This window comes from Leucopleurus acutus (assembly GCF_964270905.1).
Source record: "Leucopleurus acutus genome assembly, chromosome: 3".
Lineage (NCBI taxonomy): Eukaryota > Metazoa > Chordata > Mammalia > Artiodactyla > Delphinidae > Leucopleurus > Leucopleurus acutus.
The window spans coordinates 170841351-170867569 of NC_139145.1; the positions used below are offsets into that span (position 1 = coordinate 170841351).

The 26219-nt window shown below is 52.9% G+C and overlaps 1 protein-coding gene across 1 annotated transcript in view; it reads right to left on the minus strand.

Annotated features, from left to right (window-relative positions):
* Positions 1 to 21719, minus strand: part of TENT4A (terminal nucleotidyltransferase 4A) — a gene marked incomplete at both ends in the record, with an annotated part of 42660 nt that extends 20941 nt beyond the window's left edge. Inside the window, one exon of the mRNA XM_082835923.1 lies at positions 21007 to 21719. Within this exon, the coding sequence (XP_082692049.1) occupies positions 21007 to 21719 (713 nt within the window). The remainder of the gene's footprint in view (positions 1 to 21006) is intronic.
* Between the last annotated feature and the right edge of the window lie 4500 nt (positions 21720 to 26219).

The following is a 26219-nucleotide window of genomic DNA, read 5'->3' on the forward strand; positions in this document are numbered from 1 at the left end:
GAAGGTTTAAGAGGCCACGTGCCAAGGCGGCCAGGCCTCCTCCTGCAGGTGACGGATGAGCTGGTGAGAATGGCCACCTCCTACTCCACACGCGGGCGCTGCTGGAATTCTGGGTTTTTACAAGAATGTACTCATCATATGTATAAATTTAAAAGTGAAAAGGAGAAAAGATGATACATTTTAGAGGGAAAACAACTGCCCGAGAGGATGCTCATTATACCACTGATTATATTTAACATTTGGAAACAACATTAAATACAACACAAAAAAAAGTCAACTGTATTTCCAGATGACAAGATTACTTGTAATTTTTAAATTCTTTTTGCTTGTATTCATCGCCTAATTTTAACAGTGAATATTGATCGCTTAATTTAAAGAAAAGAACATCAAGTCGGTCAGGCTTCTAAGCCCTGACGCCACTCTTCCCATCCTGCCCCTAAACAGCAGCGAGGTTTCCAAGCCCCTCAGTGTACCTGGTGCCGACACCTCTGCCAGGCCCTAAAATCCATGCAGAGTGGGGAGGCACAGGCTGCGGACAGGACTCCTGTGACAACACAACGTTCTGCAAGCGGCTACCGGGCACCTGAGGCGTGGCTGCTGCGACTGAGGGCCTCAGGTTGTAGCTTCACTTAATTCAGTCCCAACAGCACGTGGGGCTCGTGGCTGCAGTCCTGGCCGCCGCTCCCTCATCTCCACCCCGATGGCCGAGCAAGGCTACACTCAACACAGGCAGAGCAGGCGGCACCAGGACCGCACGTCGTCTCTGCAACCCTCACTCCTTCCATCCCGTGAGACGCCACCGTCCAGGAATGAGGGGCGGCTTCCCCAGGGGGCACAGGCCTCGCCTGGGGGCCTGGGGAGAGTGCACCCTGCCCACACACCTTCCAACGGGAGACAAGGGATAAAAACACACCCTGGTCCTGGGGCTCTCAAAGGTTCTCTAAGTAAACGTTTTAGAATCTTAGGGCTAAATGTGGACAAATAAGAGCCATGTCTGTCAAAAGCAAGCATTATAGTTCTTGATATAATTTAAACACATACTCACTGCTCCATTTACGAAACTAGGATTTAAGAGCCCGACAAGATGTTTGTAACAATGGTGCCTGATTAGAGCATTTTCCAAAGTAACTGATGTAATTGTGGAATTGAGCAAGGCTATTCTTTCATCATCACGAAAATGTACTCTTTTTTCCTTAACATTTCAACATGTCTAAAATTGGGATACATCTTTCAATCAATGGCTGAGCATCAAATCAATGCACAACTAAATATTTTTCTTTCTTCATAGTACATTTCATAACAGTGCATCTCTTTAGGTTGGCTGATCTGCAGGAAGTTTAGATGAAGTTTATATGGGGCTGGCCACAAAGTTCGCTCGGTTAATGAATATGTTGTTCAATAAAGTTCTTGGTGAAAATGAAAAAGGCGTCTCTTACTTAATACCGAACGAACTTTTTGGCCAAGCCAATATTTCTGCCCTGTAAGAAAAAGACAACTTCGAATGGGTTGGGTTTTTGCAAGTAACAGCACCTCAAATCCAAAGAAATATGGGAATCAGAAGCTGACCACAAGGCATCTTGTGGGGAGAGGGCAGCAAGAGCAACAGAGAGGACCCACTGGCATGTGAGGCCCGTGCGGCCACTTTGCAGCCACGAGGCCGAGAGCAAACTCTGGAAACCTCCGCACAACGCAGCCCTCATCCTAAGCTGAGGACCCGAGTGCCCACACCACCGTGGGCCCTGAAGGGATCAGGCCGGCAAGGAGCGGCGCTCTGGATGGCTTTGTGTGGTGGTGGCTTGAGCCTCTTAAGTGGTCTCATCAGGTGGGGCACGGTGGGAAAGGTCTGCTGTCTGTGTGCAAAAGGAACCCTGCGGGCAGCGGAGGCAGGAAAGCGCCGCGCGCCCGATGTCTTTTCTCCGAGCAGTGGATTCTGAGACACTCTAGCCTTGGCTACTGGCCCATACAGACCACACGCAACTCTGAGAGTCAATCTGGAAGAATCTCAAATTGATACAATGCAGTGGAGCAAGGCCTGAACTGATTCACTTCCTGGCTATTTTAAGAAAGATGAAAATGGTGAGACCAGAGTTTTCAGTGCATTTTAGTTTTCATCATGAAACTACTGGAAAACAAACTTCTGAACATTATTACCAAGCATGCTTTTAATCTAGATACTAGAAAATAAAGTTCACTGAAAATGAAAAAAGACATTTCTCATTTACAATCGCTCTCTTGTAAGAGGCCAAACCCATTCAAAAGGTAATGACTGACTTTTCAATTTTTAGTACATGTCCCAAATTAATTTTTGCTTTTGGTCCCGACTTATCAAGATCAGCAATGTTTCCGTATCTATCTCAGCAGCTGGTATACGGTTGCTGTGAACATTTATGAAATCCAACTCAATGAGCTTTTTTAAAGAGCAAAAGATGGATTGTTAAGTTAGAGAGCCAAACTATCTACTTTCATAGCTAATAAAGCTATTCATGAAAAGAGATGACCCATTTCAGGAGGATGATATTCGTTTTCAGAAGCTGGGCTGGCAGGGTTGCAGGGTCCCCGACTCTGTCTAAATCTGAACGGAAGCTGGGAAGGCTGGCTGGTTCTGCAGGGGGCACCCACTGCCGGCTTTTCCCTGCCTCCTGGCCTGGGAGCCTCGGTGTCCAGCCCCAGGCACAGCTGCTCCCTCTCCCATTCCCAGCCCAGCGCCACCTGCAGCTTGTTCCACGGTGACGTCTCTGTACGCAAACAAGGAGGACAGGCAGATGCACTACAGCAGGAAAGAGACACGATGACACAAGGGACCAGAAGCGAGGACAGTGAAGTACATTTAAAATAAAACAGTGTGGACAGAAAAGGGGCAAAGCCAGCAAGCCAAGCAGTTACTGACGCGGGTCTGCAAGGGGGAAGCACAGAGGGTTGCCTGTTCCCCTAGATCTGAAATCCCCACAGCTTTTTCTAAGGAAAGCCATGGTCAGAGGTCAGATTTCATTCACTGCTTTAAAGAACAGAAGAGCCAGATGAATGAACGCAAGCTCCTCCAACGTGGTTACGAGACGTGTCAGCACCCAGTCCTGGAGGTAAGAGCTGTGCTCTCAAGTATTAACTCATCCAACTCTCCCAGCCCACCATCCCCAGGGCCCCGCCCTACTGCTGCCCTGAGTCACGCCTCCCCTCCACACCCTCCAGGAACCTGCTCAACTCCAAGTGCTTGTGGAAAACCAAGCTTTTTGATTACAATGTAAAATGCCACAGAAAACACTAGAAACTCACTTCAACTGTTAATTTATTCTCTCCCTCTCCCACTCCTTCCAAGTCTTCTTAAAACCCTCAAAAGCCTTGAAAAGCCAGCGGTTTCTCAGAAGCTGGAACTCCCTCCCCTCAGCTCCACAGTGCTCACTGTCTGCATTTTTGCCAAAAGCAACAGCTTGGGGAAAGTATTTGGAGTTATAACTACTGGAGTTTTACAGTAGATTTTCAAGCCCACATGGATGCACTTACACTAAGACAGCGGAGTCCGAGCGCCCCGGGGGCCCAGGCGGCCCGAGTTTGCAGCTGCCTCTCCACCAGCTGCAAAGAAGGGCTCTGCTGGGCAGCGACCAGTGAGACCTGCAGCGAGTGACTGAATCACTTCTATTTTGGGGATGGACGATCCTTTTTTTTTTTTTTTTTTTTTTTTTTGCGGTACGCGGGCCTCTCACTGTTGTGGCCTCTCCCGTTGCAGAGCACAGGCTCCGGACACGCAGGCTCAGCGGCCATGGCTCACGGGCCCGGCCGCTCCGCGGCATGTGGGATCTTCCTGGACCGGGGCACGAACCCGCGTCCCCTGCATCGGCAGGCGGACACTCAACCACTGCGCCACCAGGGAAGCCCAGATGATCCTTTTTAAAACTCCCATTTCCTGACACAGTTAATGAGCTAATTATAAATCATTTTATTTATTTTTAATTATGTTACAGGCCAGTTAATGTCTGTACCACTATTTAGAAAGTCTTGAATCAGACCTTCAAAGGTTGTTTATAATCTAAGCTCAAAAGTGTGAGGAAGCTGACTGAAACTGCAAAGCAGAAAGCCTGTGTGTTTCCAGAGCGTTCCTTCCAGCGCCCCCATCAGCCTGCCCGCGGGGTCTGCACCTCAGCCTCTCTCCGCTCCTGCAGCGCCCCACCTGTGCACAGCTCCTTCTCTAGAGGGAGAGAGCCTCTAAAGAGCCTCTAAAATGTTAACAGGAGAGGGAGGCCCTCGGAGAAGCTGCTGCACAGGGAGGGGCCTGAGAGCTGAGTGACAGACAAGAGGCGGCAGCGGGAGCCGGGCTGGGGGCACTACTGCACCCGGCCCAGGTCACGGCCAGCCCAGGAAAGAAAGGGCTCAGATCCACAAAAGAGCCGGGACAGCTGGAGCAACCTAGAGGGAAGCACCCCACTTACGCGGTACGTCCTCAACCCATCATGGGCAAGAACGACCAGTGGGCCTCAGCCCCCCAACATTGGTGTCCTACGGAACCCACAGTGCACTCCAGGACCCCCAACCTGGAGGAGCTCACAGCCGGGAGGGCCGCTGGGACACAGGGGTGCCAAGAAGGCACTTGGCTGGGCCCCGTGCACTGCTTCAGGCCACCGGCCACGCAGCCTCGCCGGACAGCCACAGCACAGACCCCTGCAGGCCACGGTGCTCGGAGGGAACCGCCAAGTCTGAAAGCAGGATGGCCTGGCCTTGCTCGCTAGCTCAAGTAGCTGGATCATTTTTGAGATGAAAACAGCTATATCCTCTGTCCTAATTTCCAGAGATGCTTACCCTCGTGAAGGTGAGCTGGATAATCTTTTGGGAAGCAGTATGTGTGAGAGCCTGAAAAGATGACTACCCTGAGATACTACACAATACCATCCATATTACCAGCATTTTCCTTAGTCTCCCAAATAGTCCTTGAGGCAAGTATTATTCAATATTTTCTCCATTTTACAGATTTTAAGATTTTACAGATTTTAAGAAAACTATTCATTAGACAGATGGTAAATGGCCCAAGATTCCACGACCAGGACTCAAACCCAGAGCTGTGCCGCTCTCGATCTTGACGTTCAGCCACAGGGCTGTGAAGCCACACTCAGGAAGTGGCCCAACATACAGAAGCATGCAGACATATGCACTACGGGCTGTCTACAAAAAGTGAAAAGTTGTAAACATCTCTCCCTAGTTATTTAGGAAATAATATACATCAATTCCATCTTTAAAAATTGTTTAAAAGAGTTTTTTTTTTTTTTTTTTTTGCGGGCCTCTCACTGTTGCGGCCTCTCCCACTGCGGTGCACAGGCTCCGGACGCGCAGGCTCAGCGGCCATGGCTCACGGGCCCAGCCGCTCCGCGGCATGTGGGACCCTCCCGGACCGGGGCACGAACCCGCGTCCCCTGCCTCGGCAGGCGGACTCTCAACCACTGCGCCACCAGGGAAGCCCTAAAAGAGCTTTTTAAGACAGGAGGAATCACTTATCTAGAGTTAGATTTAAACAAACATACAAAAATGGCACATTTAGGGCTTCCCTGGTGGCGCAGTGGTTGAGAGTCCGCCTGCCGAGGCAGGGGACGCGGGTTCGTGCCCCGGTCCGGGAGGGTCCCACATGCCACGGAGCGTCTGGGCCCGTGAGCCATGGCCGCTGAGCCTGCGCGTCCAGAGCCTGTGCTCTGCAACGGGAGAGGCCACAACAGTGAGAGGCCCGTGTACCGTAAAAAAAAAAAAAAAAAAAGAAGACACATTTAAAGTAGCATTAAAAATAAGAGAGACATATGCTTTGTTAAGAACAGAAAAGTGTTAACAACAGGAAAATTATGGGTAGTTTCCTTTCTGTATTTTCCAAGTTTCTTCAGTAAGTACTTTAGTGCTTTTATAATCATAGCCAAGAAAAAGTGTCATCACGTCAGCTTTACTGACACTGACTTTACTCCAAAGATCAAAGGGCAGACATCGCTGTGCTTAAGTCTTCTTTGAGACTGGCTGTCTTTGGCCTTTACATTAAGGCCAAACCCGCGTGGGCTTTCCCTTTGGCTCGGCCCATGCCCGGCACCCTGGGGGCCAAGGAACTACTCGTGTGACTCTGCTGAGCTCCAAGGTGCAGCAAGGCTAAAGGCCCCTTCACCCCTAAAGTTCTGGTTCTAGTGCCACCCCAAGTCACTGGTTTAGCATACACGCCCCCCTCAAAAGACAGGGCTCCTGAAAAAGCTAGCCTACAATCCCAGAAAAACCTCTGCAGATGTAGATGACTGAACCCAGAGACCTGTGAGGAAGGGGGTGTTCTCTCAAATACCCCAACCCTCTCTGGCCACACCACACCAGGGACAGCTAACGGGCTTCCCCACTGTCCCAGCGCCCATTGACGGCACTGCTGTCAGACAGCTGTGTTGAGTAGGATTCTGAGGCTATATTCAGACTTAGAAACTTAAAATTCATTAGTGGTACTATCCTACCAGTATTCTTATGATGATGCTAAGTAAATGACACGTACCACCTGCCTGCTCTGTCTAGTCAGCGTACGACACGCTTCACGAGGATGATCCTGAGAACCACCACCACCTCCCGTTTTACAGATGCTCAGAGGCTGGACAACCAGCCTGAGCCTCACGTCTGGTGTGAAACTTCCTGGCACAAACCTCTACAGTGTGTCTGTGCTCACACTGCTCAGAGTGCGCCCCGGAGCCTCCACACCCCATCAACTGCCCCTCCCATCTGCCTCCTGCAGACTTCTGGGGCCTCAGCTCCACTTCCACGGCACTAGCTGCTCCCTCCCTGGCCCTGACCCCTCGGTGGTGATGCTAGATGATGCTAGACGGTGAGGCCAGGTGATGCGAGACGTGCACAGCCTCTCCCCAAGACACTGTCCTGGCGGGATAAGTCATCCCAATGACCCTCAGGACAGGAAAGCCCATGTGTGTAACGCACCTGACGGAGGGCATGCCAATCACCTTCCACGTCACCAAGAGTGGCAAAGCACTCGTTAAGCCTGTGTCCAGTCCCGTGCGGCCTGCAGATGTGACCAGAGTGGGCGCTCGTCATCGCCAGGTGCCAGTGCGCATGGCCACACGAAAGCCAGGTCTCCCCACACGCCCGAGTGTCAGCATATCTGAGCGTCTGCTATAATTAAAGCTACTTAACGTCCCTGTATCCAATATTTGCATATATATCAAAGCTTGATCTACAGTATTAGAAAAATAAAAACATAACTTTTAATTATCAAATGTTTACTTTTCATTCAATCAGCAGGAGTGTCTCCACCCAGTGTAAAGGAGGCCGTAAATCATTTGTACCAATTCTGCTCAGCATGAACTAGGCATGTCTACCTCTTCAAGTCTCAGGAGACAGGCCAGGCTCCAGGTTTCTGGCTCAAGATGGCAGGAAGAGCACACATCAACCTCCCAAGACCCCACCATGATGACCAGAAAAAAATGTTAAGAAAAAGGACAACACAACAGCGCTGGAAAACTAGCAAAAATAGAAAGGCAGGGAGGAAGGGAGGGCAAAGCAAAGAACTTAACGGATCCAAAGGTTTAAGTCAATATTGAAGTACAGAAAGCAGACGCAAGTCATCACTGCACAGTTATTTACTGCCAACCCACGACGGACCAGGTGGTGCTCTGACACAGGCTATAGAGTGAGCAAGACAGAATCAGTAAGTCCCCCATGCTTGCTGAGCTGGGTTAGAGGCACGGAGAAGGGAGCAAAGTAAATAACCAAGATCAACCCCAAGTATAAGCACACTACGCAGAGATTCCAAATGGTGGCCACGGCTGTCTTTATGGCTACTTTAAATCGTATGGTCAGGGACGGCCTCCCAAAGAGCTGATACTGGAGCCAAGACAGAAGGGCAAGAGGCAGCCAGATGTGCAAAGATCAGGGGACGAACCTGGAGGCCCTGAGAGGAAGTCAGCAGGGCCTAGAGGACAGGGGGAGCCTGAGTCTGACACACCAGCAGCGAGGGTCTTCTGTTCCCCGGGCTGACTTCAGAGCACACGACACCAGGCTTCTGAGGACCCCGAGTCCATGAAAGGACCGGGCCAGATGAGCTGGGCCCTAAGAGGCTGAACTAATTCAGGGAACAGACTTCAGGCCCCCAACAAGGTGGCCCACGGACTCGCCCCAAGACTCGACTCTCCACATGGGGGCCGACGGGTCCCAGAAGGTCGGCCAAAGATGCAGCAGCCCCTCAAACCTGCAGCCTGACCTGAGAGGGAAAGTTCTAGGGGATGTCGGAGGGCTCAGAACACCCTCAGGTCGCATCAGCAGAGATGGCAACCCATGAACGTGGCACAGCAAACAAAGAGGAAGAGAAAGGGGCCCAGGACATCATGAGAACAAGGACCCCAGTGTGGGATCAGACGCCAGCCGGGATCAGGAAAACCCACTCCCACGCTTCGTGCTACAGAAAACCTCAGTGAGAACGTGGTCGTAAACACAGGGTGAAAAGAGGGCAAGGAGCTGCAGGAGAGGACAGCGAAGCCACTGTGCCAACACCTGAGAAGGGCCCGTTTAAGGAAGACGGACAGAGAGGAAAAGAGAGTCAAGCCGTCCACGTGGAAAAGGTGGAAGATGAAACCAGGGCCGCGCCAAAGGCCCGACAGGGGACCAGCCCCTGAGGTCAAGGCAGCGCCCAGCCTGCGGGTGGAAGGGCAGTTGCGGTCCAGGAAGGGCTGATGCAGGGACAACGCTGCGGAAAGGACCAGGTGAGCACAAGAGGAAGGCGCGACCAGGCGGGCATCCAGAAGAAACCACCTCCCTGAAGCGGGATCAGTTCCGCCCCAGATCTCTGACAACATTCGCAGCCAGAGACATCAGGGAGCATGCCAAGGTCGTGAAGCGGGGACCCCGTTCTCCAGGCACCCAGCAGGCTTCAGGGAACACGGAGCTCATGAGCTCTCCTGTACAAACTCGACTCCCAGCACGCAGCACAGACGGAACGCAGCAGGGCCGCATGGACCCGTGGAGCGGGCTGAGGGCTACCAGGCCAGGCCGGTCAGAGTGGAGTGAAGGGCTGTGCACAGAGCCCATCCCGCAGCGGGGCCAGGCAGTACGGCCCTTGGAGCCCTGCCGAAGATGTCCATCAGAACGTGGAATGCTGCCGGCGTCCCGGTGAGAGCCTGGCACACAGCATGAAGTCTGCGCAAAGACAGAACCCAGACTAATCGACTGCAAACTGTAGTGTTCAGGGCCAAGGCAGGATGGCAGGATCCGCTACGAAACCCTGCGGGACCCTCAGCTGCTCTGGGCTTCACTCTCCTCATGTGAAACATGAGGATGCTGATGGTGCCCCCTCACGTGGCACTGTCAGGAGGATTTAATGAATACAGACAAAGTATTTATAATGGGGTCTAGCACTCAGTAAGAGCTCAACAAATGGTAGGGATCATAATTGCAGAACAAAATACAAATGCCTAACTCATGGTGGCAGACAAACAACATAATGCAAATCAGGAGCTGGGAGGCTACATAAAGGGTTGTCTTAGTCTGCTTGGGCTGCTGCAAAGGGATACCACAGACTGGGCGCCTTGAACAACAGACATTTATGTCTCACAGTTCTGGAAGCTGGAAGTTCAAGATCCAGGTGCCAGCAAGGCCGGGTTATGGGGAGGGCCCTCTTCCTGGCTCGCAGACTGCCGACTTCCCAATGTGCCCTCACATGGTGGAGAGAGAACGAGTGAACTCTCTGGTCTTTCTCATAAGGGCACTAATCCCATCATGAGGCCCCACCCATGACCTCATCTAAATCCATCACCTCCCAAAGGCCACACCTCCTAATGCCACCACATTGTGGCTTCAACCTACGATCTGAGTGGAGACAACTCAGTCCATAGCAAGGGCTAACATCGCTAACCTACATGGCAGCAGACAAACTGAAGTGATTTCATTAAAACTTTAACTTTTCTTTGCACTTAGCCACATAAGGTTTTTAATCTTCTTTATATTCTTAGTCTCAGCAACATCTCTTAGAAACTATTATTTCTTTTTGAAGTTGAACATTACTTTCGCTTTCAAGCAAAATTAATAATTTAGTAAATTGTATTTAAGGAGAACATAAATTGTAATAGAAGTATTTCTGTTGATCAATGCATGTGTCCGTCCATACAGGGCTTAGAGAGATGTCTACAATGGCAGTCACCTAATGGGTCCGTGGTTATTTCTGGGTGGTGGGGTTGAGTGATTTTTAAAGCTTTCTGCTTTTTACCGAAAAATACACACAAATCTGTTTTATAAAAATATCATTATTTAAAAATCAGCATAAAGCACAGTCCAAATCAGTCTCTCATTTTAAAGCGACGAGCAAACAGAACCATAGAGGCACGGTGTCACGCGAAGCCGTGCTGTCACCGGTTCATAAAGGAGCCACTGGAGAGCCACGGGGTGATAGACCAGGGTCTGCTGCTGGCTCTGCAGGAAGCTACTCAGATTCCTCTTGGGTCCATCTGCGGGGTGCCCGAGAGATGTACAGGGATGGGGCGGAGCTTCATGATGTCATGTGCTACCCCTCCTGAGAAGCCAGTAGTCATTTCTCTTGACCTAGAGACTGGAACTCAACGTAAGCAAGTGTTTTCTTCCTATTGTTATTCCTCTTTGGACAATCCCCTCTTTGCTCCGAGGGTCCAGCAGTTAAGAAGACGGGCTGTGGCATCAGACTGCCTGTGCTCCCGTGCCAGCTCTGCACCTATGGGCAGTGTGAGCCTCACACCCTCTCCTACACCACCCTCTCCTACACAGTAAGGAGACAAGAGCCCCTCCCTCTCCTGGGAGGGGCGAGGGCTCAGTAGGGCCAGCGACGATTCACACCATGACAAGTACTGAGGACCATTCACCTGATGGGAGCAGAGGAAAAGGTGAAGCATCCAGCTGCTACGGAAGGCTCCGGAACACTGAGCCGTCTTCCCAGCCCAGCTTTTTACTTACTTCCTAGGGGCTTACTCTGATCCCAAGAGGCCCTTTTTACTCTTACCAATTTTGCAAGTTTTCCTTCATTCCAGGCCTTAGCCTATGACAATTCTCACAGGTCCCCATTCTTTGGAATTTGGTCTCAGTTCTATACTCTTATTTCTATCCATCATATTGTCCTTAGGTTTTGTTCGTCTGTCTCTTGTGAGGCAGTCTTCGAGAGAGGCACCGACTCTTTAGACAGATTCCTCACCCACGTTTTTACAGGAGATAATTTCTAACAACACTTCAGAATTTCTTTGCATTTCACAAGCCTCTTTTCTATTTCAGTCATTTCAGAGTTATACTTCAATTTTTTGATCCGTTTGCTTACGTTTAGAAAAGACGCCAGTAACCAAAATCCTCCTTACTGTGTGGCGCTAAGCCCCCCCACCCCCCGCCAGTTCACCAAGTTCCTGCTTCTGGCTCTTTCTCTGGGGGCACCAACCCCTTCCTGGGAGGCACCAGTGAACACAGGGGCTTTCTTGTCAAGCAGGCCTGCGCTGAGGAGCCCGTTCTTTTACCTTCTAGTAGCACCCTGGGCGAGATGCTTCTTCATCTACCAAGACTTAAAACGAGTTACTGTCCGGGGGAATTGGGAGAAAGCAGGATCTGCAGCGAAGGCAGCGCCTGACACCAAGGAGGAAGTCGGCAAACGCTCGCCAGTCCTGTTTCTCGGCCTTTCCACTGTCTTCCAGAAAAACACAAGCCAACGATTCATCGGATGCTTCGTTTTTCATAAAGTGTAACTTCTAAGAATAACCCAGATGGCAGGAGCCCTGCTGCCTCCACCACGACTGCCCCCAGGCAGCTTCGGACGTCTGGGGGAAGCAGGAACTCCTTGTACTACAGCAGCAGGATGGGCTTCTGGTCCCCGGGGCCTCCCCCAGCGCTCCCCCACCCATCTCTCGCATCTCTGTCATTGGTCACCTGACTGGCAAAGTCCTTATGGGAGGACCTAGGCCCCCTCCCCCAGTGTGCTCTCTCTAGGAAGGCAGAAAAGCAAATGGCCCTCAGCAGACACACGAAAGCCAGGTCTGCAGAGCAAGCTGCTAGTTTCCATTCCCACGTCTTGGGGGCGGCTCCGTCGTTTCAGGAACTTCGTTTAAGCTCTTCACTTAAGAACTGTTTGCAGCTCCCCAATGTCAGAGCTAGACTGACATTTCCACATGCAGCCCCTTTGGCCAGATCACATTAGCCTGTCTAGGCTTTGCTTTTCTGTCTCCAAAGCAAGAAAAACTACCCGTTTCATGGGCCTGCTCTGAGAACTCAGGGAGGAACCTCATGCAGAGGGCCGACCCCATGCTGGAGTCCCTGTGCTCTGCTGCTGCTGCCCAAGGACACTGCCCGGTGGGAAGAGGCTGGATTATGTCATTAGCCCGTGTGCACAGGTGCAGAGAACCACCACCTGCCTGCTGGACCAGACACCCCGAGCCGTAGGAACCCATTTTATACTTCATGTGTTACTGAAACAGCAGCCCTCTGAGAAGGATTTACACTAGAAACGCAGAAACAATTTCTGGAGCTTTGTAGTGGCGACTCGCTGAGTAGCGCAGCTTTCGCTGCTGTTGGAGTTTGGATTTATTCAGGCAGCAGTTACTGAGTCAAGTAAGGAATCTAAAGTTACTGCAGTTCGGTGCTGTCCAAACATAAGACCATTTAAATTTCAACTAAAATTAAAAACAATTAAACTCCAGTTCCTCAGTCCCATCAGTCACTTTCAAGTGCTCAGTGGTCACACGTGGCCGGCGACTACTATACTGGGCAGCACAGAACTAGAGCCCCCCCCATCCTCACAGAATGTTCCACAGATGGTGTTGTTCTAGTTCTGACCTTCCCAGGCCCTCACTTTTGCTTCCTGCACTATACACAGAACATGTGCTAAAAGCTGCAAAGAGCTCAGAGAAATAGGATAACATCCACTCCTTCCACTCTGCAGAGAACAAGACCAAAATCCCAAACAACTCTAAGCAAGTTACACAGGGCAGCACACACATACCTGATAAATACATCAGGAAAACCCTGAAAGCTCTGGGAAGACAAGATTCTTACTTAAAAACCTAGAGGACACACGACTCAGGCATTGTTTAAATTTTTAAAAATAGAAAAGTTTGCCTTGGCTCAAAAGGAGAAAGCATTTCCACGCATCAGGTGGGTCTGTCTCCAGCTGTGCCCGCTGCCTGCCCTGAAGACACCAACTGCAAGTCTTCAGCAGTCTCTCCAAGAGAAAAGTTTTGGCCTGAGAGGGAAAGTTGTCCGTATCCGGTTGGCAACAAGTAGTTTGGTTTCCATTTCTTTAGAGAAGAGAGGAGAAAAGGAAAGGAGCAGCCCTCCTAATTCCCCCACGTGACCACTCACACAGCGAGCCCACGTCTCCTTTCTCTAATAAGCCCTGCAAGGGCAATGGCGCAGGCCCTGCTCCACGGGTGGGACGCTGAGGCTCAGAAGTGAGAACCCTCATTGAAGACAGCCATGTCCAGACCCGGGAGCCAGGCTGCCCGAGATGCAGGCTAGCCGGCAAGCTCAAGGCCTCGCACATGCTTCCCGATGCTAAAGGGATGGAAGAAAAAAAAACGCACAAGTAGTTCGATTTTTCATTTCCCTTTAACTACTAGCATTCTAGCCATTCCTTCAGATTCCCAGGATTCCAGAAACGTTAAGATCACCTGAAATCTCTTTCAAACATGAAAAGATATAAACTACCTACATCCACGTGTTATCACTCAGGAAATTAACTCTGATCTCAAACCACAGAGAGCTTAAATGATTGTTCGGAGCAGCTGATTTGGGAACTAAAAAAGAGCACAAACCCACAATAAAAAGGCACGGTGCTGATCATCAAAGCCACTCCCCACCAGGGGGAACCTCAGAGCCCTCAGTCAAGTCCACCCTGTCGGTGCAGAGAAGGACAAACTTCAGAGCCGAGCCTCGCTGGCCAGGGCGGGGCCCAGCCTCCGTCCCCTCCCACCAGCAAAGGGAACACAGGCCTTGGAAGCCCAGGCCACGTGCGTGCGAACAGGTGACAGGACGCTCACCAGGTACCAAGTTTTCTAACTTTTCATGTCAGGTATTAATTTTATAGTAAGAAAAAGACCAGTTGGAACTAAATGGAGATGCCTTTCTAACGGAGAATAGAATATTTGTTGAATGCTTTGTTTTTACATTCTGTCACAAGGCATAAAACTGATTTAACCGCACTCTTCAGGGAGGCAGGCAGATACATTGCAAGAGATTTCACTTCATTCTGCATTTAAATAACTTCAGAGTTGGCAATCAAGTCTGCAGAAATTCTAAGACAAACAGCAAAAGTTATTTTTAGCATTTGGTTTATTTAAACTCTGCAGACTGGCCGCACCTCACTTGCCCCTCTAAGCTGCCAGCGTCCTTCTCTCTTCCTTTCCTTCTTTCATTCACTCACTCACCAGACACTTACTCAGCAGCGGCTTGGTGCATGCTTGGCACTGGGAATGCAGGCTAGGCCGCAGCCCATCCTCCCCCCAAGAGACCCAGCAGAGCAGGGGTCAGTTTTTAAGAGTAGTGGTGACTCCACAGAAAGGGACAGAGCTCTGAGGCGGGGCTTCTGGGCAGGACACCACTCCCATTAACCTGCGCTGCAGGGTCTTCTGCAAAGCAAGGATGGACTGTGGGGATCCATGTACTGACTACGGAGGCGACTTGGGTGAGTCACCGACCTTCCTCCCCCAGCACAGGAATGGCACCTTTCCTAAGCTGACCAGTGCAGGATACCTCACAAATGGGACTTTTCAATCACTGTAATTTCCGTATGTTCATCCCCATGGCTTTCACATAACCTCTTCTCAGATGACATATTTTAAGAACAGTCCACGTGAGAAAGGCACAGAAAGGCACTCGCAGCTATGATCACTCTGGCTGTCCCTGAGTTCAGGGGTGACAACCAAGCCAGAGGACAGACAATCTGCAAGAGTCATCGTGATGGGCTGGAGTCCAGTCAAAGGAGAGAAATGTTGGAAGAGAAAAACACAACCTGTGTTCCCACAGCACAGAAGTCTACATATGAGAGAACACCTGCACGCGCAGCAGGCGGCCCCCAGAAGATTCTGTACCCTGACCCCCGGCACCTGCGGCCGTGATGTAATTGTCACTGCTCCTGTGATTATGCTGTATGACTACGTGCCCTAAACACAGACAGTCACTTGGGTGGACCTGACCCAACTCCATGAGTCCTTAATGCAGAAGGCTTCCTTCAGCTGGCAGCGCCATCTAGAGATTCAAAGCCCTGAGGTGGGTTTGAAGATGGAAGGGCCTCGAGCCAAAAAGGATGCAGGTGGCTTAAAGAAGCGAGAGAGGCCCCAGCGGGCATCCAGCAAGAAATCAGCGGCCTCAGTCCTGGAACTGCAAGGAATGGAATCATGCCAATGACAGGAGTGAGCTCACAGGAGGACCCTGAGCCCCAGCAGAGAGCACAGTGGGCAGCCCCGAGACTTCAGCCAGCGGGGTGCCTGCGCAGAGAACGCAGCCCCCGGCGCCAGCCTCTGACCCACAGAACCTGTGAGACATCAATGAGCGCTGCTGTAAAGCCACTGAGCCTGTGGACATTTGTTACACAGCAGCAGCAAACCAGTGCAGCACGGAAATCCTAGCATAAGATATTTCCTTTTTAGTGCAAATCCCAAGTCACTGGGGAGAGGCACCGGTGAGCACCTCACTGGGAGGCTCGTTCGTACTGGGGGCAGATGTCTGGGGCACCTGTCTCGACTACCGAGACCACCCACCTGCCCTTCCTCGGGTGCCACACCCACTCAGCAGCCTTCTGAGAGGAGAAATCCCTGACAAGCTGACCAGAGTCTTCTAGGCAGGCCTCTGCACAGCTGTGCTGGCCAGTGGCAATTTCCAGGTGACGCCGTGGCTTATGACAACCTCCTATGACTCCAGTGAGAGATTCAGTCACCCCTCCCCGGTGACCCTGCCTTCTGGCTGTACCATCAAAATCAAGTTTCTGAATCTGAACATCACAGGTTTTTGTTTGTTTACTACAACCCTCTTCTACTTCACAACCCAAAACCCAAATCTTAAACCATAATGACCTAACCGTGGGGCACAAATCCTTATTTTCCAAGGATGACTGTTATCTCTCCTTCTATTTACATGAATCCATTTAAAATGGGGGCCAAAATTTCATATTAAACAGCGACCAAAAGAAGGTCTGAGACTTCACTTTGAAAAACAGATCTTAAATTCTGAAAAACTTGTTTACTTTAAAACACTTAAAAATACGTTTAGGAGCAATCAAGTCACAACCACGTGTCACATCTAAGAGGCCACAATGGCACTGCCTTGGCACTGCTTTTCCATCCAGAGCTCACAGCAGCAGGACGTCCGCTTTATCCCACCCTGACCTCCACAGCAGGAGCAGTCGGGAGGCCATTCTTTACAAGATCATTCGAGGGCCCACTTTTCAGAGGACTCCTCACATCCTGACCCTCCACTTCCAGAGCTCCGTCCCGCCCCTCCCCCTCCCCCTCTCGGCAGCCCCGTCTCCGAGCGTCAGCTATGCTAGCTTTGCCCGTCCTCCTTTACCAGCACCCAGGCATCACTTTCCCCGACTGTCACAGCCACCATCTTGTGCTGGATTTTCAATTTCACTTTGCAGAGAGACTGGCCGTGGCACGAGGGGCAGGGACAAGGATGCAACTTTCACGCAGGGAAGAGTGTCCGAGCAGGAGCTAATTTCATGAACGGTCAGTGCAGCAGCAAACTCGTGCCCAGCGCGTCACCCTCGGGGCCTCCAAGGATAAACACTCAGAAAACAAGGCCCACGTGTGCCACCATCTCACAATAACCATTCCTGTGCATCCCCGGACGTCTGTAGGAAGACATGAGAATGAGACAAAGGCAACAAGAGTGGTGACAGCCATGGTCCATGGCGGGTCCTGCTGGCCCTTCACCTGTGCCCTCCCACTGGTCCCCTAAGGACGAGCCGTGGGAGACCATTCGTTGGACTGTAGGTAGTGCCACGTCAGGCTGGAGGCACAGAGGGAGAGAGGAGGGATCCTGAATCTTCTCCAGGCACTGACTCAGGAGAAAGAGGAAAAGAGAACATGTGTGGAGTTAGAAAGAACCCAGGCCGGGGCCCAGCAGGGCACGCTGGCCTCTCCCCGAAACAACATCTGTCGGCTTCTCACAAACTTCAGGCTAAGTGAATTTTCTCTGAAGGAACAGAAGAAGTTAAAAAAATGAAATACTGTCAAGGGACCTGCAGGGAGGGTGCTGCGTGTGACTCTGCACACTGCGGGCAGGCCTCAGAGGACAAACGCTGAACAGAAGCCAGGGCAGGGCCCGGACTGCAGGCATCCGCCAGGGCGCTGGGTTCTCTCCCATTCCAGGATCTCCTTCCTGGGGGTCTGCAGGCACCAGGAAGGATGCGGCAGAGTATCTGAGGTCCACGCTCCCACTCTCACTTATGCAGGACTTCTCTTTACCTTTGATCTGGGAAGGTTTCTGAAGCTGTTGAGACTGACCCAGGCAAAGTCACAAAGTACTGCTGGGTCAGGAGACAAGGGCCAGAGAGAGTGGCGGCAGCCAGAGGCCGGGACACATGCTCAGGGTCAGTCTCAAGACTGAGAGCTCAACCAAGGAAACTGACTAAGAACTAGAACCAGCGGCAGCTCCAAAACAAGAATTTGACCTTCTCCACTCTGAAGGTTCTCGCACTAATTCCTGTGCACTTTCACCTGCTTTTTCTTCGTCTTAGGATGCAAACAGGTTGGCTACCTTACAAGGCGGCCGCCAGGCAAAGTTCCCAAGGGCAGAAACCCCCCCAATAAAGAAGGGATGGTGCCAGCTGCTACATGGGCTACCAGGCAAAGGCCCAGTGGGGTTCAGCTGACGCTACTCACACCCCCCCCCCCACCAGCAACTGCTTACCCTTTCTTGAGGACTGCAGACACTGTCTTTCCAGAAATGCTGTCCTGAGACTAGATGAGCTGAGCAACATCTCATCAACAAGATTTTTTTCTGCTCGCTCGCCTAGGCGATCTCTTATCCTCAGTTCTTTCCCTGTCTAAGCCACAAGTGAGGGACCTTCTGGTGGCCTTCCTCATCACTCTGGGTAGGCTGGAAGCCTAAAGAAAGTTCCAGACACAGCTATCTCTTGATACCAAAAAGTCAGTTGGAGAAGCCCAGCAGGCCCGTGGCAATGTCTTTTCACGAAGGACGACGCCTCCCTCCGGGGCACTCTTCCTCCGCTCCGCCCTTCTAGATGGGCAGTCCGCTAGGATTCAGAGCAGCGAACCAAGCGTAGGGTATTCACCCTTCCAGGCAAGTGACAGGCAATCCTAGCAGACTCCTCCTCTAGGCAGGGATGGCAGAGAGTGGACAGGCCCAGGGCCACCCATAGAGGCGGGCAAGGAAGGGCGGCCAACACAGCCCGCCTATTTAGGTGGGCCGAAACACAGAACTCCTGGCCGCTTCGGAGCCCACTCTTCAGCCCTACACAACTTAGAGCCGACTTCTAACAGGCTGATGGGGGTGGAGGCGGGGGACCCTGACAGAGAGGGAGTGGAGACCCCAGGCAGGGCCCAGAGGAGCAGCACCCGGGAAGCAGGCCGGGTATCAGGCTTTGCCTCTAACCTAAGGGGGGCGAGGGAGGTGCCCAGGGGTGGGACCTGACCCAAGCTGCTGCCAGAGGAGAAAAGCCCACTGGCCATGCCGGGAACGGTCCAAGGGGGGCAAGAAGGCGTGATGACCACCTCGGGGTTCATGAGCAACCTCACTAGAGATGACGACAGGCCACATGACAGTGAGGAGGACAGGCAGAGAGAGACTGGACAGGCAGGGCTCATGGGCCCTAGGTGCGGGCAACCCGGACTCAGGTTTCCAAGTCAGGGTCCTGAGGCTGTGTCTCCCATGCCGACCCCACCCCCAGATCCCAGGGCAGCACCTGGCAGGTAGTAGGCTCATTTATTAAGGAAAGCGACAGCAACCTATGTACTGAGGCGTACTAGAAACTATGGGTGAGGAAACAGCTTCCAGAGCCTGAGGAGTTTGCACAGGGGTATCACACTGGCACTGCTGGCAGCTCATGAGAGGAAGAAGCGGGACTCCAGACGGTCTGGGCCCAAAAATGCTCTACAAGCAAAGACCACGCGCCTTCTGTTTTCCAAGTGCTAAGACACAGAGTCAATTCCAGTTACAAGACAGGCTGGAAACCTACAGGTCCCCCAAAGAACTCTTACGTTTAACGCCATACATCAAGAAACTGTGTCCGGGACTTCCCTGGTGGCACAGTGGTTAAGAATCCGCCTGCCAATGCAGGGGACATGGGTTCGAGCCCTGGTTGGGGAAGCTCCCACATGCCGCGGAGCAACTAAGCCCGTGCACCACCAACTACTGAGCCTGCGCTCTAGAGCCCGCGAGCCACAACTACTGAGCCAGCGTGCTGCAACTACTGAAGCCCGCGTGCCTAGAGCCCGTGCTCCACAACAAGAGGAGCCACTGCAATGAGAAGCCAGCACACCACAACGAAGAGTAGCCCCCGCTCGCCACAATTAGAGAAAGCCCGCGTGTAGCAACGAAGACCCAACACGGCCCAAAAAATAAATAAATGAAAGAAAGAAAAGAAGAAAGGAAGAAACTGTGTCCCCACCACCTCTTCTTAGAAAGTTCTACAAGTAAGAACTGTAGAAAGAGAGGGAAGAGGAGTCTGGGCTCCTCCCTGGGGCTGAGTGCATGCTCAATGCTTCAAGGAATTTAAGAAAGTAATGTTTCCAACCCACACCAGGTGAAACGAGTTGCAGAACGCAGCTATTACTGTGTATCATACACTCTCTAAAGTAGCATCAACTTAAGCGTTTTACAACACACTTCAAAGCAGAATAAACAGACCTATGAAAATAAAAAGTTACTTGAAGAGATAATTTCAATACCAAGCAATTGAGGAATTTCTAAGCCTCTAATGTTTTCCAATCCTAACACCCAGGAAAATCATTAGATGCCCTTTAAGTCAGCATGAGATTGTACAAGGAGAGTTTATGATTTAAGTCCTGAAATACCAACATAAAACCTACATACAGATATCTTGTTTCCAGTGCTCAGTAAAGCACAGGAAGGTAAGAAGGCTGGGTAAGTAGCACTCACACCTGAGCAGCGTCACCTGGGACTGCTCCACCACCCCACACACACACACACACACACACACACACACACACACACACACCCCTTTTCACACACACACACACACACACACACACCCCTTTTCACACACACACACACACACACACACACCTTTTTCATCAGTCCTTGCGTCTGTAATTGCACTAACCCTAAAAGGAACTTCTAATCCCCTTTAGGCTGATGTGGAAAGTGACGCTTTCCAGAGAATAAGTATTTGCTACAAACGTTTTTTTTTACTTTCTTTGAATGATACTAACTTGTTTAAAAAAAAATGCAGATGATGCTATTTGTCACTTTCGGCACAAAATTAAACCGTAACATTGAAACCCCCTCCCGAAAATGTAATTTTTAAATTCGCTGTTGGTTAAATTGTATCGTTACAAAAAACCTAATCCTCTTTCAAATGTATTTCCGCGGAGAAACAAAGTTAACATTTAACCAATGTTTACCTTCCACTTAATTCAAGTTCCTGGCAATACTATAATTCTCTGCAAGGTAACAAACTCCACACCTTTCTGCACCCCACTTTGACAGAAGGTCCCTAACCTGTCGGGGTGGGGTGGGAGGAGATGGAGAGAAAGTTAGGCGACCTCCTTTCCAGTTTCGCCAGGGAGAAAAGGAAAACATCTGCACAAAGCGGACTCAACAGTCCCTCTCCTACACTGTTAGTGCAAGAATCCGGACATTTCACTCGTTTGTTAAGAGAAGTTTAAAATGGAAATAACAACCTCCCAGGGAGTCGGACGTTGGCCTCCAACATCCAGCCTCGGGAGCCCGGATGGGGACCTCCGAGCTCCCGCGGTGCTGCCCGGGGAGCCGCGCGGCGGGGTGGCGCGCCCGGCCGGGCCGGGATCCCCACGGGCGGGCGCCGCGCCCCCCCCCCGCCCCCGGTCCCCGCGCCGCGCCGCGCGCACTCACCCCTGGATACCCGGGCTGTACGCGCGGCTCTTCCACGGCGTGCCGGGCCGCGGCGCCTGGGGCCCGGGGCCGCCTCCTCCGCTCAGCGCGGCCGCGCGGCTGCCGGACAGCAGGTAGTTGAGGCCGTACGTGCTGGCCTTGTTCTCGCGTTTCCGGCGGCCCGGGTGGAACTGGTGCTGCGGCGGGGAGCCGGCGGGCGCGGGGCCGCGCGGCCCGGGGTGCCCGTTGGCCGCGCCGGGGCCGGTCGAAGGACCGTCGGCGAAGTGGAAGAAGGCGCCACCGCGGCCTCCTCCCGCCCGGCCGAGCGAGGCGCTGCTGGAGGACGACGAGGAGCAACCGGGGCTCTCCGTGCCCGACTCGGCGTTGGACGAGGACGACGACGACGACGACAGAGACGGCGACTTGTGCAGGCGCCGGGCGCCCTCAGCCGCGGGCCCGAGCGCCGTCAGCAGTGCGGGGGGCAGCGCGGCGGGGCCAGGCGCGGGCGGCGGGGGCGACGCGGCGGGCAGCGCGGGCCCCGCCAGGCCGCCGCCGCCCAGCCCGGCCGTCCCCGCCGCGGCTGCCGTGTCCAGTGCCGGCGAGTTGAGGCAGAAGTAGGACGCGAAGCCCGAGCCGCCGCGGCCCACGCCCTGCGAGGTCTCCCAGATCTGCATCCACAGGGCATTGGCTGGCCCCTTCTGCTCGGGCTGGATCCAGGCCACGCGCGGATCCATCCACGCGCCGCCCCGCGGGCCCGCGCGCCCGTCCGCCCCGGCCCCGCCCCCGCCGCGCCCCGAGCCCCGGCCGCGCCGCGCACGGACGGACGGACGGGCCGCGCGCGGCCGGGCGGACGGACGGGCGGGCGGGCCTGCGCCGCGGCTCAGGCCGGCTCGCGGGCGGCGGCTCCCGTCGGGGTCCCGGCTCGCGGCGACCTGGAGGGGCCCGGGCAGGCCGCGGCGGGCTGCTCAGGCCTGTCGGGCTCCCTTCACGCGGCGCGGGGCGGACGCGGGGGCCGCGGCGGCGGCGTTCCACTCGGGCCGGCGGGAGAGGCCATCGGAGGGGGCGGGCGGCAGGGCCGAGGGGGCGGGCCCAGGCGCCGCGCAGCCCGGGACCCGCGGGAGGGCCGCCGCCGTGCGCCCGGCCCTCGGTCACCCTTGCGCCGCTCGCTCCGCGTTCCTGCAGCGGCGGCGGCGGCGGCGAAAAGACACTCTCGGCGGCGACAGGGCGCGGGGGAAGGAGGGGGCGCCGCCGCCTCCGCTCCAATGAGGGGCGGGGAGGGAGCGGGGCGGGGGCTGGCGGGGAGGAAGCGCGGCCGCCCTTGCCGGGACCGGAACGCCAGTGCGCACGCGCGGCTGATTTCAAATCCTCACTAGACACCGCCGCCTTGGTTACCGCGCCTGCGTACTGGGGTTCTCCTCGGCGAGGGCCGGGGGGGAACGGGGGGGCGCGGGGGGCACCGCGACGGAAGGATACGCGACAGGGAGGGGCTGGAGGGGGGCGGCGACGGCGGCGGTTTCGTGGGCCTTTCTAGACCAAACTGGGCTGCGGTGGGGCACGGAGAAGCCGCGAGGCGGCGCGCAGTCCTCGGCCCGGCAGCGGCCGACAGCCCCACCTCCCTCCGCCGCGCAAGGCTGAGGCGTGGAGACATGCGCGCTGGCCTTGGGGTACCGGCAGCCGCCTAGCCGCGCCGCGCGTGCGCAGGGACGGGAGGCCGGCGCTGCCGGTGGACGTTCCGCACCCCCGTGCGGGGTCCTCGCCCTCCGCTGGCCGACCTTCCAGACCTGCGTAGGGAACTGACAGCCCCCACTTCGGTCCCGTCGCTGCTCCAGGGAAAGGACAGAGATGCCCGAAGCCCCATCCCGTCCATCAGGGCCCTGCGTGCCGCCGGTCACGCTGCGGTCCCTCGTGTCGGCGCCCTCACAAGTACTCGCCGGCGTCCTCCCGGCGGAGCAGGTCTTACACCCTGCGCCCGGCCGGCACTGGCCCCTGAGCGGCTGCCAGGAGCGGGGCCCAGGGGTGCCCTGGCAGAGCCCTAATCTGCCTGTTTCCTCACAGGCTTTTTTAGTTTCATTTAAAAATGACTTTCTATGCAGAAACGGGTGTTAAAACTTTCAGCTTAGCTCACTGGAGCGATTTCCCGAGGCAAGCTTGGCAGTGCTGCCCATCAGAGAAACAGCCCGTGTACGTGGGTGTCGGACGCGTGGCCTTGGCTGTTCGAGCTGGCACAGGTTCGCAGGATGCATTGGAGAATTGCCCAGCTGTCTGCTCTTTGAGTTCCCCGTGTCCAGAGGATGCTCTGAGCCGGGTCTGACAATAGTATTGTTTGGAATACAAAGCTAACCACGCAGTCTGTGAGATTCAAAGCAAGCCTGCCTTTGCCATGGCAGCCCAGACTGCCTGCCCCGGACCCCGCGGACCGCGGCCAGCCCCGCCCCCGCGCGTCCTGGTCTGAGTCCGGGGAATGCGTTCCCGGGCCAGGCGACTTCACGGCACCGAGCCAGGGACCTGAGGCTGTGTGCCTCACTCCCACAGCGCCTGGGCGCCATTCCTGTTAAATATGTGGGAACGAGGCGAATTTCAAATGGTCCGTTCCTCGTCTGTGTCAGAGGTGAGTCGACGTTACCAAGTGCTTGACGCCTCAAACCTTGTACCGACATGAAAAGTCCGTGTGTTGCATACTAAGGTTTTTTGCCAGATGATGTTACTTGATAAAAGTGGCTCTTTGAGTTCAGACGTTTTTCAGTACCTGTATATTGTACATGTGGAAATTATGATCAAGTATTAGAACATGTCCAGTAAAATACACTACAGAAAATCGCACACAAGCAAGTTAGGCGCCATTCTGGAACTCCTTGCTTCCAGTGCCTCAGGCCAAAACCCCTGGAGTCATCCCAGCCTCCTCTGTCTCCATAACCAATACGCCCTCTTGGCTTCACCTTCGGAAACAGCCAAAGCCCTACAGCTACCCTCAGTCCACCCTACCCCCTACCTACACCCCCCTTCAAGCCACCAATATTTTTAGCCTATTTTAAACAGTGCCTTCTAGCTGGTTTCCCCTATTCCATTCTTAGCCCTTTGGCATTGTCTCCCTACAGCCACTTGAGTGATCCTTCAAAAAACGAATGTGGACTTAAAAAATAATAATAATAAGATCATGCCACTTTTCTGCTCAAAACCCTCTGGTGGCTTTCTTTCTCACTCAACCTTACTGTGATCTACAAGTCCCTGCATTGTCTGGTGCCCTATCCTAGCCTGATCAAGTCACAAGCCAGTGGGCACACTCCTACCTCAGGGCCTTTGCACTTGCTGTTACATCTGCCTGGTATGCTCTTCCCCGAGATGTCCCTCCCCACTCTCAGGTCTTAGTGAGGACTTCTAAGTGGCTCTGTTTAAACTACAAAGCTAGCCTTCAACACTCCCTGCTACCCTACCCTGCATTATTTTTCTTAGCATTTATCTCCGTTAGTTTCCTAGGGCCACATAACAAAATACCACAAACCAGATGGCTTAAAACAACAGAAATTTATTCCCTCACAATCCTGGAGGCTGAAAGTCTGAAATCAAGGTGTTGCCAGGGCCGTGCTTTCTCTGAGGGCTCTGTGGGAGAACCTTACTCTTAATTTCTGGTGTTGCCAGCAATTCTTGGTGTTCCTCGGCTTGTAGGTACATCACTCCAATCTCTGCCTCCATCGGTGCATGGAGTTTTCTCCGTGTGTGTGTCTCTTCTCTTCCTATAAAGATACCATTTACATTGGGTTGGGACTCACGCTGTTGACTTCATCTTAACTTGACTACATCTGCAAAGACCCTATTTCCAAATACAGTTACATTCTACTGGTACCCAGGGTTAGAGCTTGAACGTATCTCTTTTTTTTTTTTGGTGTGGGGGGCGGACACAATTCAACCCACTATACCATCTAATCTAAATTTTGTTTACCTTGTTTGTCGTCTGTGTCCCCTCACCCCATTGGAATATAAGCTCCACAAGGAGAAGAATTTTTATCTGCTGGGTGCCAACTCAAGGACGGTGTCTGGCACATTACAGGTCCTCAGTGAACGCTGGTGGGGTGACCAATGTTCACCTAACCGACCCAATGGGAATGAAAGCAGGAAGTTGCCTTGCCGAGCTTCCAGGAACTAGTACACCGGTTGTCGTTGTTTACTTGTTTTCAACATTTCAACCTCCCCCCCATGACCTCCCACTCTGTCTTTGCCTCTAGCTAATCCCCCTTAGTTTGATTCGTCAGCCACCAGTCAACTTCTTGTAATTATATCCAGATTTTGATATTTATGCATTTGATCAGAAATCTTTTATGTAAATTAGAAGCAGTATATTTCTTTATGTAAATCAAGAAACAACACTGAGGGCAAAATGCAGTCTCTGAGACTCTGGGCAGGGGAGGTCTTTCTCTTTGCTTATCAATTTTCACAGTAAGCCCAACATTTACCCTTTTTGACCAAAACCCACTCTTCTCTCGCTCTCCTGATATTAAAGGAGAGGTGATATTTGAGATTACATTATGGTTTTAGTGTTCTCACGAACAAATGGTTTCCAAAGTGTGTTTCATGGGCTTTCTGTACCAGAATCAGACATGCTGGTTAAAATGCAGGGATCTGGGGCTCATCCAATCTACTGAAACTTTCTAGAAGTGAAACCCAGGAATCAGTATTTTAAGTAAATTCCCTGAACAATTCTTAAGCACAGTAAAGCTTGAAAACTTCTGCATAATCCAAGATTTCCAAACTCAATTGCTCACAGGAACTGACTAGGTAATATAAGTAACTGACAAAAAAATCAGCGTGTGTGTGTGTGTGTGTGTGTGTGTGTGTTAGCTACTGCTGAGTAACAAACCACCCCCAAACTCAGTAGCTTAAAATAAGTGTTTGGTATAGCTCACAAGTCTGTGGACCAGCTGAGTGGTTCTGCTGATCTGGGTCAGACACGGCTGAAATTGGCTTAAGGTGACTTAGATGCTTCAGTCAGCTAGAGGGTACCCCAAAGGCTGGCTGACCTAGAGTGGCCACACGCACAGGGCTGGCAGTTGGCTGGCTAGCAGTTGGCACACCAGGGTTGACTGGCCCATGTGTCTCTCATTACCTCTCAGGCTGGCCCCAGCTCATTCTCAGGGTGGCTGAATAGGATTTCAAGAAAGCAAACGGGCATGCACGAGGCCAGACTGGCATGCCTTCACTTCCTCCCATTTCTATGAGCCCAAGCAGGTGACAAGGCCTTG